Source organism: Camelus ferus, chromosome 18 (assembly GCF_009834535.1).
Source record: "Camelus ferus isolate YT-003-E chromosome 18, BCGSAC_Cfer_1.0, whole genome shotgun sequence".
Taxonomy (NCBI): domain Eukaryota; kingdom Metazoa; phylum Chordata; class Mammalia; order Artiodactyla; family Camelidae; genus Camelus; species Camelus ferus.
The window spans coordinates 7456293-7471519 of record NC_045713.1 but is presented as its reverse complement, the minus strand read 5'-3'; the positions used below and the strand labels follow the sequence as shown (position 1 = coordinate 7471519).

The window sequence follows — 15227 nt, the reverse complement described above, 5'->3', positions numbered from 1 at the left end:
ATCCAGCATCTTCATGTACTGTTAGGTCAGCAGGAGCTGTTACACCTAGAGACCCACACTTTTCCCGGGTTTCTCTGCCCACTCCCACTCCAGAGGTGCCCCAGATACCTCGCTGGTAAACCCCCACCGGGCCCTGATCACACCTCTGTGTTGTGGTAGTTTATACTTCAGGAAACTCAGGGAAGCAGTAGGGCAGGTACCTAGATTGTGTGGGGTTTGACTCCAGAAGATCATTTGCTCATAGAGTAATGGCACCTGATTCAGAAGACTCAATGCAGGGGGTCTAGAGGTGATCCAGCCCCAAAGTCTTAGAACATCCCCTTGCTTTCCGTGGTACTGCAGAGGGTACTGCTGCTTCTGGGTGGTGCTCAATACCCAGTTAAGCCAGCTCTACCAGCTTGCTGGTGTGTTATTTACAGCCTTGGTGGTGGTGGGTCCGCAAGTCCCTGTCATACTTAACGCTCAAGATGAAAGCCATCCTTAGGCTATTCCAGGTCGAAGTTTTGTCCTTCATGCTGGTAAATTATAAACAAGGAGGCCCTTAGACAGAGGTGGTTCTAACTGCCTTGGCAGCCTACATAAGCAAACCAAAACTTAAGCCTGTAAGCGCCTTGAGTTTAAAAAATTGAAACCCAAGGGTCCCCAATCACAAACAGCCAGCTAGGCGTTGCTGTGTAAGGCAGCCTGCAGCTATGGCCCATCAAATAATTTTCTCGCTCTGCTTCCTTGTCTCCTCGGTAGAGGCCTTGCCCCTCCTTCCTGCAGCTGCGCTGCTGCTAACTGCCGGCTTGCTGCTGCCTGACTGCAATGGCTGTGGCTCTAATAAGCTCTTAAAAATTTTAATATGTCTGAGTTTGTCTTTTAACTGCTTTTCAGCAGAAATTCTCAAAGTATCATCTGGAGATCACTCACCTCACAGCCTCTCAGGGAGCTTATTGGAAGCGTATTTGGGAGCGGCGCAGCTCGCCGCTGGGGCTCAGGGCCTCTCCACTTCACCCAGCTCCTTGGGTGACGGAAACGCACGCACGTTCTGAGAAGGTTGCTGCGTCGTGTGGGACGCTGCGGCTGCACCCGCGCGCTCGTCACACGTGTGAACAGATCTGAAGGCTCCCTCCCTCCGCGCCGGCCCAGAGCAGGTGGAACAGCAAGGCGTGGTCCTCACGGCGGAGTGCTGCTCTACTGCTTACTTCGGTTGGAAGCCACGACACGTGAGTCTCTTCAACGATACAGGACAGTTACGTCCCTGATTTCTCCCTGGGGAAAAGACTTGGATTTTTTTTTTTTTTTCGGTCAGAAATCCATCTACTGCTGTGTCTCAGCACTCAGCATGACTGCCCAGCTTAATAAAGGTGCTTAATAGACGTCCTCAATGAATCCGTGCCTTTTGCAGTTGCTGCCTCATATCTCCTCCGCCTGCCCCCCCCTCCCCAATTTTACTCAGTTGCCACTGGTCCTCTCTAATTTCATGTCCCGTAATGGGGCAGGCAAATGAAGCGCTTTCCTCTGGGCACCTCGAGACGGCAGCTTTACGGAAAACGCTTGAGTTCTGTTGTTGGTGCGGTTGTGTGTGCCCACGACTAGGTGCGGGGCTGGGTGTGGAGAGCACAGCCAGGCGAGTTGTGGCGGGGCTGGGAGGATTCAGCAGGAACACTTCAACAAAGCTGTATCTGTCAGCTGTCCTGAAATCTGTCAGGAACGTTTATCTTTAACGGTTTCCTTTTGGGTAAACTGGTATCACTTTGTCCTTCATAACTGTAGAGGGGGACGCAGAGGGCATTGAAGGCATTGATGGAGAGACCACTGAAATAATACAGGAGAGTCTGGGAAGGGGAACAGCTTCTGTGATTGACTGAGAATCAGTCCTGGTCCAGAGCCTTGTTCAACAGAAGACTGACTGGATTCTAGATAGTTTGGAATCTATTCAAGAGAGAAGAAAATTCCCTTTTGCTTTCTTTTGAATGAGGTGTTATTTTCTCTGATTTTACCTTGGCTTCTTAGTAAAATATCTTGAAATGTAATTCTTTGTGCTTGGCTAAAGGAATGTCCTGCTTTGTGAAAAGAAAAGGAAGATGAGGGGGAGCGCACCTGGGAGGGGAGGAGTGGATTCAGAGCCGTTTGTGGATGCAGCGGTCACTTTGTGTTGGGAGAGGCTATCACAAAGGCGTGAGTCCTTAATTACGCACAGATGGCACAAACAATTCTCTGTATCTTCCTCACTCCACTGTATCTTTTCTCAGTTTTAATATCTACTTCCCAACCACCTTCCTACCCAAAATGTTTCATCGTCCCACCCAACCTACTTTATTTACATAGGGCGGACTCTTGGAACCATCTAAGCAGAGACTCATTCCTCTACTGCAATTTGATGGTCAGAATAATTCAGTGCATACAGAAAACACTGACACGATATCTTAACATTGGATCCTTACTCAATATGTATTGTATTCTTGCATTTCACCTTCCTTTCCTAATTTAGGGAGTGTAGCAGCAAAAAAGAAAAAAAGAATTAATATAACCCCAAACTAGAAATAGATAGCAAAGACCTGCAGCTTTCCACTAAAGACCTTTAACAGATTTCAGTTGTTTTTTTATCTCTTTGTTTGGATGTGGAGAAATTGGAACACTTGTGCACTTTTGGTGGGAATGTAGAATGGTTGCAGCCACTACAGAAGACAGTATGGTAGTTTCTGAAAAAATTAAAAATAAAATTACCGTCTGACCCAGCAATTCCACTACTGGGTGTATACCCCAAAGAATTAAAAACAGGGACTCAAAGAGGTATTTGTACAGCCATGTTTATAGCAGCATTATTCATGATAGGCAATAGCTGGAAGTAACCCAAGTGTTCATCAACAGATGAATGGTTAAAGAAAATGTAGTAGATCTGTACAATGGAATATTATTCACCCCTGAAAAGGAAGGAAATTCTGACATGCTACAACCTGGATAAACCTCGAAGACTTTGTGCTAAGTGAAATAAAAGGACAAGTAGTGTATGATTCCTCTTATAGGAGATACCTAAAGTAGTCAGATTCTTAGAAGCAGAAAGGAGAATAGTGACTGCCAGGGCCTGGGAGCAGAGGGCATGGGGAGGCTACAGAGCTTCACTTTTGCAAAATGAAGAGTTGTGTGGCGGGATGGTGGTGATGATGGCACAGCAGTGTGAGTGTACACCATTGAACTGTGCACTTTGAATGGTTAAGATGGTAAATTCAACATTGTATGTATTTTCCACAATTAAAAAAAAGACTGAGAAATGTGCATTGACTTTATCAACTTGGAGAATCATTGGTGGCATTGGTGAGAGCAATTTCAGTGGCCAGATTCCAGTGGGTTGTGAATCTCTCCATTGAATTCTAACTCATGTGTACAACTACCTACCTGAAGTTCAAATGGGCATCTCAAACTTATCACATACAAAAATAAACTGTCTTCTCTCCACCATGCAAACCTATTTCTTCCTCATCTTAGTGAATGGACCCTCCATTCACCCAGTTGCTTAGGCCAAAAAGCCTGGAGCCCTCTCTCTTAGACACTACATCCAAACCATCAGCAAATCCTATCAGCTCTACTTTCAAAACACAGATGGAATCTCGCAGTTTCCTGTGACTTCCAACATGTTCGGATCCGAGCTGCCGTCTTCTCTCTTGGGCTATGTTAGTAGCCTTCTAATTAATCTCCCTGCTTCTGTTCTTTCCTCTTTATAGTCTATTCACCATATAAGAACCAAATAATCTGTAAAAAGTATAAGTGAGATTATTTCACTATTCTGTTCAGAACTTCCCAGAGACTTCCCTTCTCATAGTAAGAGCCGAAGCCCTCCCTGAGCTGACGGCCCTTCCGGGAGCCTGTGGGCCGACCTGCAAGGGTACCCCTACCTTGGGGCTGTGCTCTTGTCCTCTGCGTAGAACCTGCTTTCCCGAGACCTTCATACAGCTTTCTCCCTCTCTTCAAAGGAGCTTCTGTTTCGAGAGACCTTCCCTAATGATCTGTGATGATTTAAAAACATGTCTGCACATTCTTCCATGTTCTTTCCATCAAGAGAGTCTCATTCCTCTCCTCTTGAATATCACCTGGCCTTAGCGGACTCACTTCTAACAAGTAAAACGTGAAGGCAGTGATGCTGTGTTACTCCCCCTGTTATAAGAGGCAGTCCTTGGGATGTCTGCCCTTGGAACAGAGTCACCATGCTGCGAGGAAGCCCAGTCACAGCGACAGGCCACACGCAGGCATTCCAGCAGCAGCCCTGACTGTGGTTGCTGCTGACAGCCAGGATCAACGGTTGGATGTGAGTGAGGAATCCTAGATGACTCCAGCCCAAGCCTGTTTCTCTACAACTACATGCCATAGACCCTGGGGGAGAATTGCCTGGCTCAGCCCAGTTACCCCCGGAAATGTCACAGAGGAAATAAATGAGTACAATTATTTCAAGCCACTACATTTGGGTGGTTGGTGGTGCATCAGTAGAGAAGTGAAGCACAGCCCTACCATGGTAGCTTTCCTAGCAAGCTCTAGTCCCTGATCCAGACTTATTTCTCTTTAGAGCACTTACAGCTCTCTGAAACAGTGGATGTGCATTTGTTCTTTTTTTTTTTGGTTTTCCTTCCCTATTTCCTGGAACATCAGGTGCAGGAAAGAAGATACTCTGTTTTGTTTGCTGATATGTCCCTCAGTGCTTATAGGGAACCTGGGACATCATTTTCCCTTCAGCTCAAGTTACATTCATTAGGTGGATGCAGTACCTGTGGTCCTCTGGCGTGGAGAAGGCAGCCATGTGAACAGAGAAACTGTATGATTTGGAATATGTCATGGAGGAGACACTGATTATTCTGATTATTCTTGAAGATGCTTCCACTTTCCTACTAGGGGGTTCTTAATAAGGCTGTTTTAGATAATAAAACTATTCTTTCCCCTTTCTTCTTAAAGGTTTCATTTTAAAAATACAGATGAACATTCTGGTATGTTCACAGTATCGGGTTTATGCTAACGAGTCTGAAAGGGTGGCTGAGCTTCTGAACTTTTTATAGTTGACTTGTGTGCAGGTCATTCCTTTCTGTTTACCCCTTAGCATGAGGCAAGGGCTAGAGACAGTCTGAAAAGCTGTTTGCTGTAAGAGAAGGATTACCTTATCTTCTGCCCTTCCTTGGAAGACAGTCCTCGAAGGCAGCAAGTGTCCTCACAACCCACCGATGAGCAAGGTCAGTTGAAGGTCTTTCATATTTATTCATTGCTGCCCCTCTTTTTATTTTTTTCTCATTCAGTTTTTTTTTTCAACCTTGGGACCAAATCATTGTATTATTCTATTATAGCAAATGGATATGAAGACCTCTTATCCATGCTGATGTCAGCTTTTCTTCCCATCATTTTTACGGTTTGAGGTGAGATTTTATTGCTATTATTGTGGTTTGATGATCGGGGACCTAGGAAAGCCTAAATTCTGCTCTGCCAATAATCCCGACTCCTGAGGGATCCCAAGGAAACAATGTGCTCAAGGAACAACAGCAAACTTGGAACCGAAGTATAACTTTGTTAGTTTCTGAGTTATGCCCAGTAACCTCCATCGTGGGCTCACTGGTAAAAGGTGAGCTGGAAAGTAGCTCAGGCCTACCTTGCTTCCCCTTCTCAGCCCGAGATCTGAAGTTAGGACCTGTGTGCTCAGGCAAGGGTTGGAGATAGAGCAAGAAGTGACTGGACCCCAAGTGGGGACTCCAACCAGACACGTGAATGGAAAAGGACTAACCGGGGGCCAGGCTGGAAGGAAGGGAGCTTCACCCCTGGACGATGACCCTTAAAGGCACACTGCCCTTTGTAAGATATGGACCAATGAACTTCTTGGCCTCTGACCAACCAGGTTGGAAACTCTTTTTCCTTGGATGGGCTTGGGGAGATATTTTATACTTTTATTATTGGTCAAGGGAAAGTCACGGGGAGAAAGGCTGTGAGCATTCTTTCCCCAAGTTTGCCACCATCGTCGTCATCATTGTCATCATCGGTAGCCACATACTTTAACTAAGTCATTATTTTAACCCAGGCACTGTGGTAGTCTTCTGAAGGTGAGTTTATTAAGATGAGCAAGACTTTTTACAATAAGATATAAAGGTCTAAATTAAAAAATTAAAATAAGAAAGAATTAAAATCTCTACTCCAACGACGTCTGGAGTAGAGTTGAGGTGAACACGAGTTAGCAAAGCACAGCACGAAAAGGGCTGTAGTAGAATTCAAATTACATGGTGTTCCAGCGCAGAGAGGACGCTCCTTTTGGCCGGGGAGACTTGAGGAGGCTTCATGAAGGGCGTGGTGTTTTATCTGAGCCTGGAAGGACAGCTGGAGTTCTGATGGCTAGAAGTGGGCGAGGAGGGACTGCTGGAGCAGCATGAGCAGGGACGGAAGCAGCAGCCTGTTTGGGAGAGCGGTGAATGTCAGGTGGACTGGAGTCAAACGGCCAGTGATGGGAGGAGCCCGGACTAGATGCCGGTGGCTCTGACTTTCTGTATAATCCTCTTCCCAGCGCCGCCACACCCCTTGCAGCCTAGGATATTATTCTGTTGGACATGAGGCCACATATAACTTCTTCAGCCATAAACTCACTGTATGAGGCCTCCCCCATTTGTCTCCTTCTCCAGGTCGACTTGTGGAGAAGCACCTTCACAAAGATTCTCATGGCCTGTTCCCTTTATGTTCTTCACACCCAGGGGACGAACTCTTAAGTCTAGCCTCTCTTCTCTCTTTACCATGTGGATGGCATGTATGTGGAACACATACGTGGGACAGCGTCGGGCCCTCCTAGGTGCTCAGCTGAGACACTCAACTCTACACGTTCGTGACACAAGCAGAGCTGTGGAACTCACCAGGCAGGACTCAAGGCTAAGAGTGGCACACTTTCCAGGAGGACTGTCAAGCCTGTCTCCAAAGCTAGGTTCAACCCAGGATGTGGAGATGGCGGCTGAGGAAGTAGGGGTGCAGCAGAGGAGTTTGGAAGTTGAGATGCTTGAGGGTTAGGATTTGAGGAACTGTGGGGTGTGCGGGGGTTCTTAGAGGGCACCGACCTTTTTGGCACAGGCTGTCAACACAGGTCACAGATTCCTGTGAGTTTACCTTTTCCACATGTACCCGCCCCAGAGGCCTGCAGAGAAAGCTAATTTACGTTCATTTATGTATTTCTGTCTTCACGGGAGAGTTTATCCCCTTCCTGGTGGTCTGCGCAGTCTGTGTAGGGGCCAAGAAGCTTTGGACTTGCAAATTACTTACAAAGCAATGAGAGGATTCCCTGCCCCTGGTGGCAACTGAGGACAACAGGGTCTGTGTTCCACCCTCTGCATGTGGAGCCTGTCCCTGGGGTTCATCCCCTTCCCAGGGCAAAGGTCCTGAGGGGAAGCTCTGCTGTCACAGCCCATGGGGTGGAGACTTCACGCTGACTAGTTTCCTTACAGCTCCCTTCATGTCCTGGTTCCTCAGGCAGTAGATAAAGGGGTTCAGCATGGGGGTGACCACCATATACATCACTGACGCCAGTGAATCCTTGTCAGCTGAGTGGGAGGATGAGGGACTCAAGTAGACCCCTGTGATGGTCCCATAGAAGAAGATGACTGCCGTGAGGTGGGAGCCACAGGTGGAAAAGGCCTTTTGTTTGCCCCGGGCTGATGGGAACTTGAGCACAGCAGACACGATGTGGACGTAGGCGATGAGAATGCCAAGGAAGGGGATGAGGACGATCAGGCCCCCCACCAGCAGAATCATGAGTTGGTTGAGTTGGGTTTTGGAGCAGGAGAGCTGGAGCAGGGGAACGAGGTCGCAAAAGAAGTAAGAGATGACGTTGCTGGCACAGAACTCCAGCCGAGCCATGAGGAGGGTGTGCAGCAGGGAGTGGGAGCTGGCGATGAGCCAGGAGCTCCCCAGCATCAGGGCACAGATCCACAGACTCATCACAGTGGAGTAGCGCAGCGGGTGGCAGATAGCCACGTAGCGGTCATAAGCCATGGCCGTCAGGAGGAAGCTGTCCATGTTGGCAAGCAAAATGCAGAAGTAGATCTGGGCTAGGCAGCCACCATAGGAAATGGACTGAGTCTTTGTCTGGATGTTCACGAGCATCTTGGGGACTGTGGCAGAGATGAAGCAGAAATCCACCAGGGAGAGGCTGCTGAGGAGGAAGTACATGGGTGTGTGGGGTTGCGAGTCTGAGCCAACGGCCAGGAAGATGAGCAAGTTCCCTGCTGCCCCGACTGGGTACATGTCAAGGAAGAGCCCAAAGATCAGCTCCCGCCTCTCGGGCCGGCTGGAGAGCCCTAGGAGGAGGAACTCAGAGGCGCTTGTGTGGTTTCCCGTCTCCATGGTCAACTGGTCCTGCTGGGAGATCCAGGCCAGGCTCAGGCCTTAGAGACGGGGGAGGTGCCCACGCCCCTCTCCTTCCCTCATACGACCCCTCAACTCACATTTGGCCACATCTCTGTGTTCATTTGCAAGAGAAGGCTCTCTGCCTGTCAAAGGGAATGCTTCAACCAAGGAGTCTTATGGCCCCAGCAGATCCCAAAGCCAGGGATTTAATTAGTTTTGCCACCGAAATGCTCCTGGTCCTGAGCCCCACAAAGCTCCATGTGCCACCTCTCCAAGGAGAATACTTGTGATGTATGGCCAGGTACTCAGTGGCGGTGACAACAAGAGAGGGGTGCTTAGGGTGTCTTACCCCAGAAATTTCCCTCATACTCTCATTCTTTGTCATGATGTCTCGATATTAAGTAAAGCGCTATAGGAACGTAGCTTCCTCCTACGCCCAGTAAGATTGCCACCCAAAGGCCCTTTCTATTCAGAATTCTGGAACCACAGTGGCACACACATTGAACCAGAGGGTAATACTGGTAAACATCCTCCTTCCCCGTCAATATTTTATCTCCCCTTGTTCTTACACCCACATAGAGCCCGAGGCTCAGGGTGTTCAGGTTCATACTTCTCACCAGCTCTGGGCTGCCGTGGTCCGGGTGACGCTGTGGGAAGCCGGAGGCCAGAGCAAGCCTGCGCAGGGAGCCTGCTGACTGGACGGCCCAGCCAGCCCTTCTGTCTGGCCTTACCCAGGAAGGGCGTGGCCTCTGGTGGGTAAGAGTCGCCCCTGCAGAGAACAAAGAGAAACTACAGGTGCAACGTTGCCCAAAGTAACACGGCAGGGTAGCAGGGCGCCACAGGGACCCCTCTGAGTTGGAGTTCATAATAGTTCAGTGTGAGCTCAGCTGAAGTTTCATTAGATATAATATAAATTACTTTTCACTGCCTCACAAGGCACAGTTAGTTGGGATTTTGGTCCTATAGGATGTAGATTATTAAGAGGGAAGAGGGGAAAAGGAGGAGCTGGAGTTACTGTGCTGGTCTGTCCTCACCCGACCCGTCTGAGGTTAGCTTTAGCTCCCAGGCACCATCTTTCTAAACCCAACAAGCTGGAGTTCGCACCGTTGGCCACTTCCTCCTTCTTGGAGCCTGATCTTCACTTGGTTTCGAAGCACAGTTCTGTGTTGGCACCTCCCTGCCTCACGGGTCACTCGCTCCTGGTGTCCCCTGCTCGTTCCTCCTCTTCTGCCCTCCAGCTGTTGGGGTGCCCAGCAACTCCTCAAGCCCCGTCTTTCTCTGTCTGCACTCATTCTATACATGATCTCATTAGTCCCAAAGCTTTAAATACCAGCCAAATTTCTATCTCCTGTTTGGGATTTTCCCCTTGAACTTCAAACTCCTTTGTTTGTTTGTTTGTTTTATGAAGGGGAGGTAGTTAGGTTTACTTATTTATTTGTATTTGGAGGAGGTCCTGGGGACTGAACCCAGGACCTTGTGCATGCATGAGCTCTACCACTTGAGCTATACCCTCCCCACTGAACTTCTTTATGTCTAACCGCCTACTCCCCATATCCATTTAGATCTCACAGGCATCTCTGACCTAACTTATCTAAAACCACATCGCTGATCTCCTCCTCTTCAAACTTGCTATTTCCTCAGTCATCCCATCTTGTTCTTCCAATTGCTCGAGCCAAGACCTTAGCACCAGTCTTAAATCCTCTTTCTTTTTTCTGTCCTCATTCCAGTACTTTGGCAAAGCCTGCCATCTCTGCCTTTGAAATATAACCAGAAGGGGACCACTTTCTCTCTGTAGCCACTGCTGCCTTCTTAGCCCCCAGACCATTTTTTTCCATCCAGAGCATTACAGTAGTCTCTTAACGGGGCTCCCTGTTTCTGTCCACACCCGACCCTCAATAGTCTGTTTCTACACAGCAACCAGAGTGAATGTTAAGAAATGTAAGTCAGATCGTGCTACTTCTCTGCTCAAAATCCTCCAGTGGCTTCCTGCCTCTCTCTGAACAAAGCCCAAATTCCTTTCCAAATCCTGCAGGGCTGTGCCTGACCCGGGCCTCCCCCGTCCCTCTCCCTGATCTCACCTCCTTCTGTTGCCCCTCACTTTTGGTAGGCCGGCCACAGTGGCCTCCTCACCACGCCTGAGAGCAGGAACTTTATTTTTATTTACTGCGATATTTCTAGTTTCTCCAACATTCCTGGACTACAGGAGACATGCCGTGTTGTTGAACGAATGGGGATCTCTTCTTAATGTGCCCCTTCGTGACCTCGTGCCTTTGAGACGGTGTGACCTCACAGATGGTCCTCCTTCGCCTCATATCAACCTAGTGCCTCCTAAATGCCAATCATTTTTGTGTATCACCTGTATTTTTGTTTCCTTAGTACCGCTGTTTAACTCACTAAACTTGTGAGTCGAAATTCATTTATTAGAAAAGGAAGTTTGTACGTCATGTTAACACTAGAAGGCAATGACGCTTGGTGAGTTTTAAGCTAGAGACCATTACCTGCAGAGTTCTGAGCCTGAAACCCACTTTTTCTTGATTAAAAAAGATGAATGGAAAGTTGTAGCGAGGAGTTAGGGAAGTAATGCCCGTCTGAGTATTTCTCTGAGAGGGCGTCCGAAGGGGCGGGAGAGAACTCAAGAGGGAACTGCTGTCTTGCCACGCTGTTTGGTGCTATTTGTCTCCGTCTCTGTAAACCCCCTAGTGCCAACTTTCGGCTCCCTGTAGGCGCGGGCTGCGCACTGCGGGAAACACTGCACAAACCCATCTGTAACTGGACTTGGACACCTGTCTGTGCGGGCGGATTCCTGTTCCTGATCCTTGGGCAGCCAGCACGCAGATCGACTTTGTTTTCTTGCTTCAGTGGCAATTCTTCATCTCTCTCTGGTGACCTCCGCAGCTCTGGGGTTTGTGTTGGCCTGAATGCTGTACCTATTCTGTGAAAGCCCCAGGGATTCTGTACTCTGCTTTCTTCTCTGGAAAGTGATGGGGTTGGATTCCTAGGTGGTTTCCAAGGACTGGGTCTCCAGTTGAGAAGTGGAGAAGGAGATGTCTTGGGGCTTATGCGTTTTGGGGCACTGACAGGGGAGTGTGTCCTCTTGTCCCCACATTGGCACTGACCTGTCCAGTTGTTCTGATTTCTGCCAGCCCCACTCGAGGAACCTGCCTGCTCCTGACTTGCTCCTCTTCTCCTAAGGCAGGGCAGACAGCTCACAAGCAGCCTAGAGCCTCAGACACAACCCTGGGCCCATTGGAAAGCAGGGTGAGGAACACGTCCGTGCCTGGAAGGCAGGGCGAGCAAGAAGGCTGAGAGAGCAGGGCTCCATCCCCTGACTCTTGAGCCTTGGAGAGGTGTGTGGGCCTCACACTCAGGTTATCTTCAGAGCTACTCCTAGCCTCTAGGGAGCAGTACCCAATGGGCACTGTTAAAAATAAATATGTAGTAACTACCTTGGGTCTGGCCAGCCTCAGTTCTCCTGGGCTCTGCAGCATCTCCTTAGGGTTTTTCTACTGGAAAGTTTTTGCTTTCAGTCGTTTAATTTGTCACTTTTGTCTACAGGGAAAAATCTTAGTATTTTCTTACTGTATGCCTTCTGTCCAGGGAATTCATCTTGTTTATTTGCTCAGATCAGAACTCCAGTGTTCATGCTGATGGCCATTTCATTTCAGCTCAAGGAACTCTCTTTACTGTTTCCTCTAAGACAGGTCTAGTGGTGATGAAGTCCCTCAGCTTTTGTTCATTTGTGAAAGTCTTTACTTCTCCTTCATTTCTGAGTAACAGCTTTGCCCATTAAAGTATCCTTGGTTGACAATTTTTTTTTCTTTCAGCACTTTGTAGATATCACCCTGCTCTCTCTTGGCCTGCAAGATTCTGCTGAGAAAGCCACTGAGATGGGAGTCCCCTTGTATGATATGAACTTCTTTTCTCTAACTTCTTTTAAAATTCTCTTTGTTTTGTTGATAGTTTTATTGTAATTATAACGTGTCTTGTTGAAGTTGTCTTTGAGTTGAGTCTGTTGGGGACCTATAAGCTTCACGTACCTGGATACCTGTATCTTTCCCCAGATTAGGGAAATTTTCAGCCATTATTTCTTTAAATAAGTTTTCTATCCCTTCTCTCTCTTCTTCTGAGACTCCCATTATGCAAATATGGTTTTGTTTGATGGTGTCTCATAAGTCACATAGGCTTTCTTTACTCTTTTTCACTCTTTTCTTTTTTCTCCTCTGATAGGATAATTTCAAATGATCTGTCTTTGACTTTACATGTTCTTTCTTCTGTTTGATCAAGTCTGATATGATGCTCTCTGTTTCATTTTTCATTTCATTCACTGTATTCTTCATCTCCAGAATTTCTGTTGGTTCTCTTTTTTTGAATTATCCCTGTTGAACTTCTTGCTTTGCTCACATATTTGTTCCTTGATTTTTATTGAGCTGTCTGTCTGTGCTCTCGTGCAGCTTGCTGAGAACTGTCTATTCTTTGTCTAGCTATTCATAGACATCTATTTCTTTTGGGTCAGTTGCTGGAAAATGATTGTGTTCCTTTGTTGCTATCATGCTTCCTTGGTTTTTTGTATTTCTTGTAGCCTTGCACTGGTGTCTGTTCCTTTGATGGAACAGTCCCCTCTTCCAGACTTTACAGACTGGTTTTGGTGGGGCAATACTTTCACCTGTGGGTGGGTGTAAGGGTGCTTACTGAGTGGGTTGTGGCAGCTCCAGGGAAGGCTCAGGGGCATAGTCTTTGTGTGTCTCCATCAGCTGAGGTCAGTGTTGGCGAAGACTGCAGGGGTTCTCAATGGGCAGGGCTGGGGATGTCTGCAGCGGCTGTTGAGTGTTCAGCGGTGAAGGCTACTGGGAACTTCCTGATCATTTTTTCTCCCATGGGGGATATTGTGGCTGAGGAGATTCCTTTTAGGACCATGTCCAGCTTGTGGATGCCCTTGTGGTGGTGGCAGCACTGATGTCTGATGTGCCCTGCAGGTCTGATGGCCATGAAGTCAGGGACTGAAATGTGGGCGCAGGCAGAGCAGCCATGGCTTTGGGGTGTGGGGCATGCACAAGATTAAGGAGGGCTGGGAGCCCTGCCCCCAGGGTGGTGCAGCAGCAACTCCGTCTGAGGTGGGGGGGGGTGTTGGGCAGTGTCTCCCTCTTCAAGGAGTCTGCAGTGGCAATGGCTGGTAGTTACCTCAAGGGCAAAAGCTGCCTATGTCCTCTGCAAAGCAGGCCACTGGGGTCCACGCCGATGAGCACTGTGTGAGCCTCTGAGATATCTGCTTGGAGTTTGCAGTTTTTGAATTAAAGTCTATTTTGTCTATTTAGTATGACCATCCATGCTCTCTTTTGGTTATAATTCACATTGAATATCTTTTTCCATCCTTTCACTTTCAACCTGTATATGGCATTAAGTCTAACGAAAATCTCTATAAACACAGCATATTTGGATTCTATTTTATCCACTTCTGACAATCTGTATCTTTTGATTGGATAGTTTAATCAATTTCTATTTGTATTTAAAGTAATTGCTGATAGGAAAGGACTTGCTATTACCATTTTGATCTTTGTCTTTTGTATATGTCAAAGCTTTATTGCCCCTCATTTCCTCCCTTACTGCTTCCTTTGTGTTTGGTTGACTTTTTGTAGCGACATGTTTTAATTTCCTTCTCATTTCTTGTTGTGCATATTCAATAGTTTTTTTTTTTTGTGGTTACCATGGGGATTACATAAAACATCCTAAAGTATAACAGTCTATTTTAAACAAGTTCAATTGCATAAATAATACTTCTTTACAGCTCTGCACCCACTTTTTGTTATTCATGTCATAAATTACATCTTTGTATATTATGTACCCTTTAATATAAAATTATTTTTATGCTTTTGTCTTTTAAATCCTATAATAGAGTAAAAAGTGGAGTTAAAAATCAAAATTACAATAAAACAGGCTGTTATATTTGTCCATATGTTTATCTTTACTGTAGAGCTATGTATTTTTATATGATTTTGAATTACTGTGTAGAAAAAAAAGGTGAATCCATTTGTACCAGCCTATCAGAGACCAAAGGATTGCCACACAGTCCCTGCCTCTTTTTTTAGAGGTATTTGAAAAATTCTGTCTTCCGTTATTGCTGAAGTAACTTCATCAGCATTGGTTTATTGATTAAAGTCCTCCAAATAATTTAATGGATATGAACCTGTTATGTTTTAGTCAATTTCCATGGGACCCTTTTTTTGGTGCATATAATTTCTGGGCACTGCAAGTAACAGAATTTTTGGTTCTCTTTCAATGTATATATTCTAAGAAAATGGAAACTGTCAAATCTTGACTTTTAATGACAGTCCCATAGTAGAGTTGTCCCACAGAAATGTGCTCCTGGGGTGAACTGATTTCATATTTTCAACTTGTCTGAACTAGTCTGATTATAGTCTGAACTTCCTAAGGTTCATATGCGAGTTTAGGTCATTGTTTAATATTCAACAAAAATTATGCCAGCGAGGCAGTGCTGTAGGAAAACATCAGAAATGTGTTGTCACTGGTGCTTTGATTTGAGTTGCAACATAACCCATCTGGCTATTGATCTCAGCTGCCACCATCCTTGCCTCTATTTCTGTCTTCCAAGTTTATAACCTTGGGAGATTTGAACTTAGTTCATAAAATTTTATTACCTGGACACTGAGAACATGTAGTACAACCTCCCTCTGTGACAGACAGAGAGTTGAGACCGTCTTGCTCACGGTCAGGTGAGTGAATGAAGGACTGGAGCAGGACCCCGTGGTCTGGACTCCCACAATGACTTCCTCCCAACCGTACTATTCCAGTTACTCCTTTATTTCTTCCATAATCTCATGTCTGGTCTGATCCAGCTTATTCCTGCTTCCTACTCCCCCCCTTCCCCAGTGCTCCCTCCC

The 15227-nt window shown here is 46.7% G+C and overlaps 2 protein-coding genes across 2 annotated transcripts in view; one reads left to right on the top strand and one right to left on the bottom strand.

Moving 5' to 3' along the window:
- Positions 1–5030: 5030 nt before the first annotated feature.
- Positions 5031–15227, top strand: part of LOC102512762 (cytochrome P450 3A12) — a 64143-nt gene continuing 53946 nt past the window's right edge. The window contains exons 1-2 of the mRNA XM_032459760.1: positions 5031–5198; positions 5310–5378. The gene's annotated coding sequence lies outside the window, so the exon portion shown is untranslated. The remainder of the gene's footprint in view (positions 5199–5309; positions 5379–15227) is intronic.
- On the bottom strand, positions 7269–8490 carry LOC102515012 (olfactory receptor 1F12). Its single transcript, XM_032459761.1, has one exon. It carries the CDS (start codon positions 8326–8328, stop codon positions 7384–7386), a length of 945 nt encoding a protein of 314 aa, XP_032315652.1. The 5' UTR covers positions 8329–8490; the 3' UTR covers positions 7269–7383.

Coding starts and splice junctions, on each gene's coding strand:
- LOC102515012 (XM_032459761.1), bottom strand. CDS start 8,328: ATGGAGACGGGAAACCACACAAGCGCCTCTGAGTTCCTCCTCCTAGGG.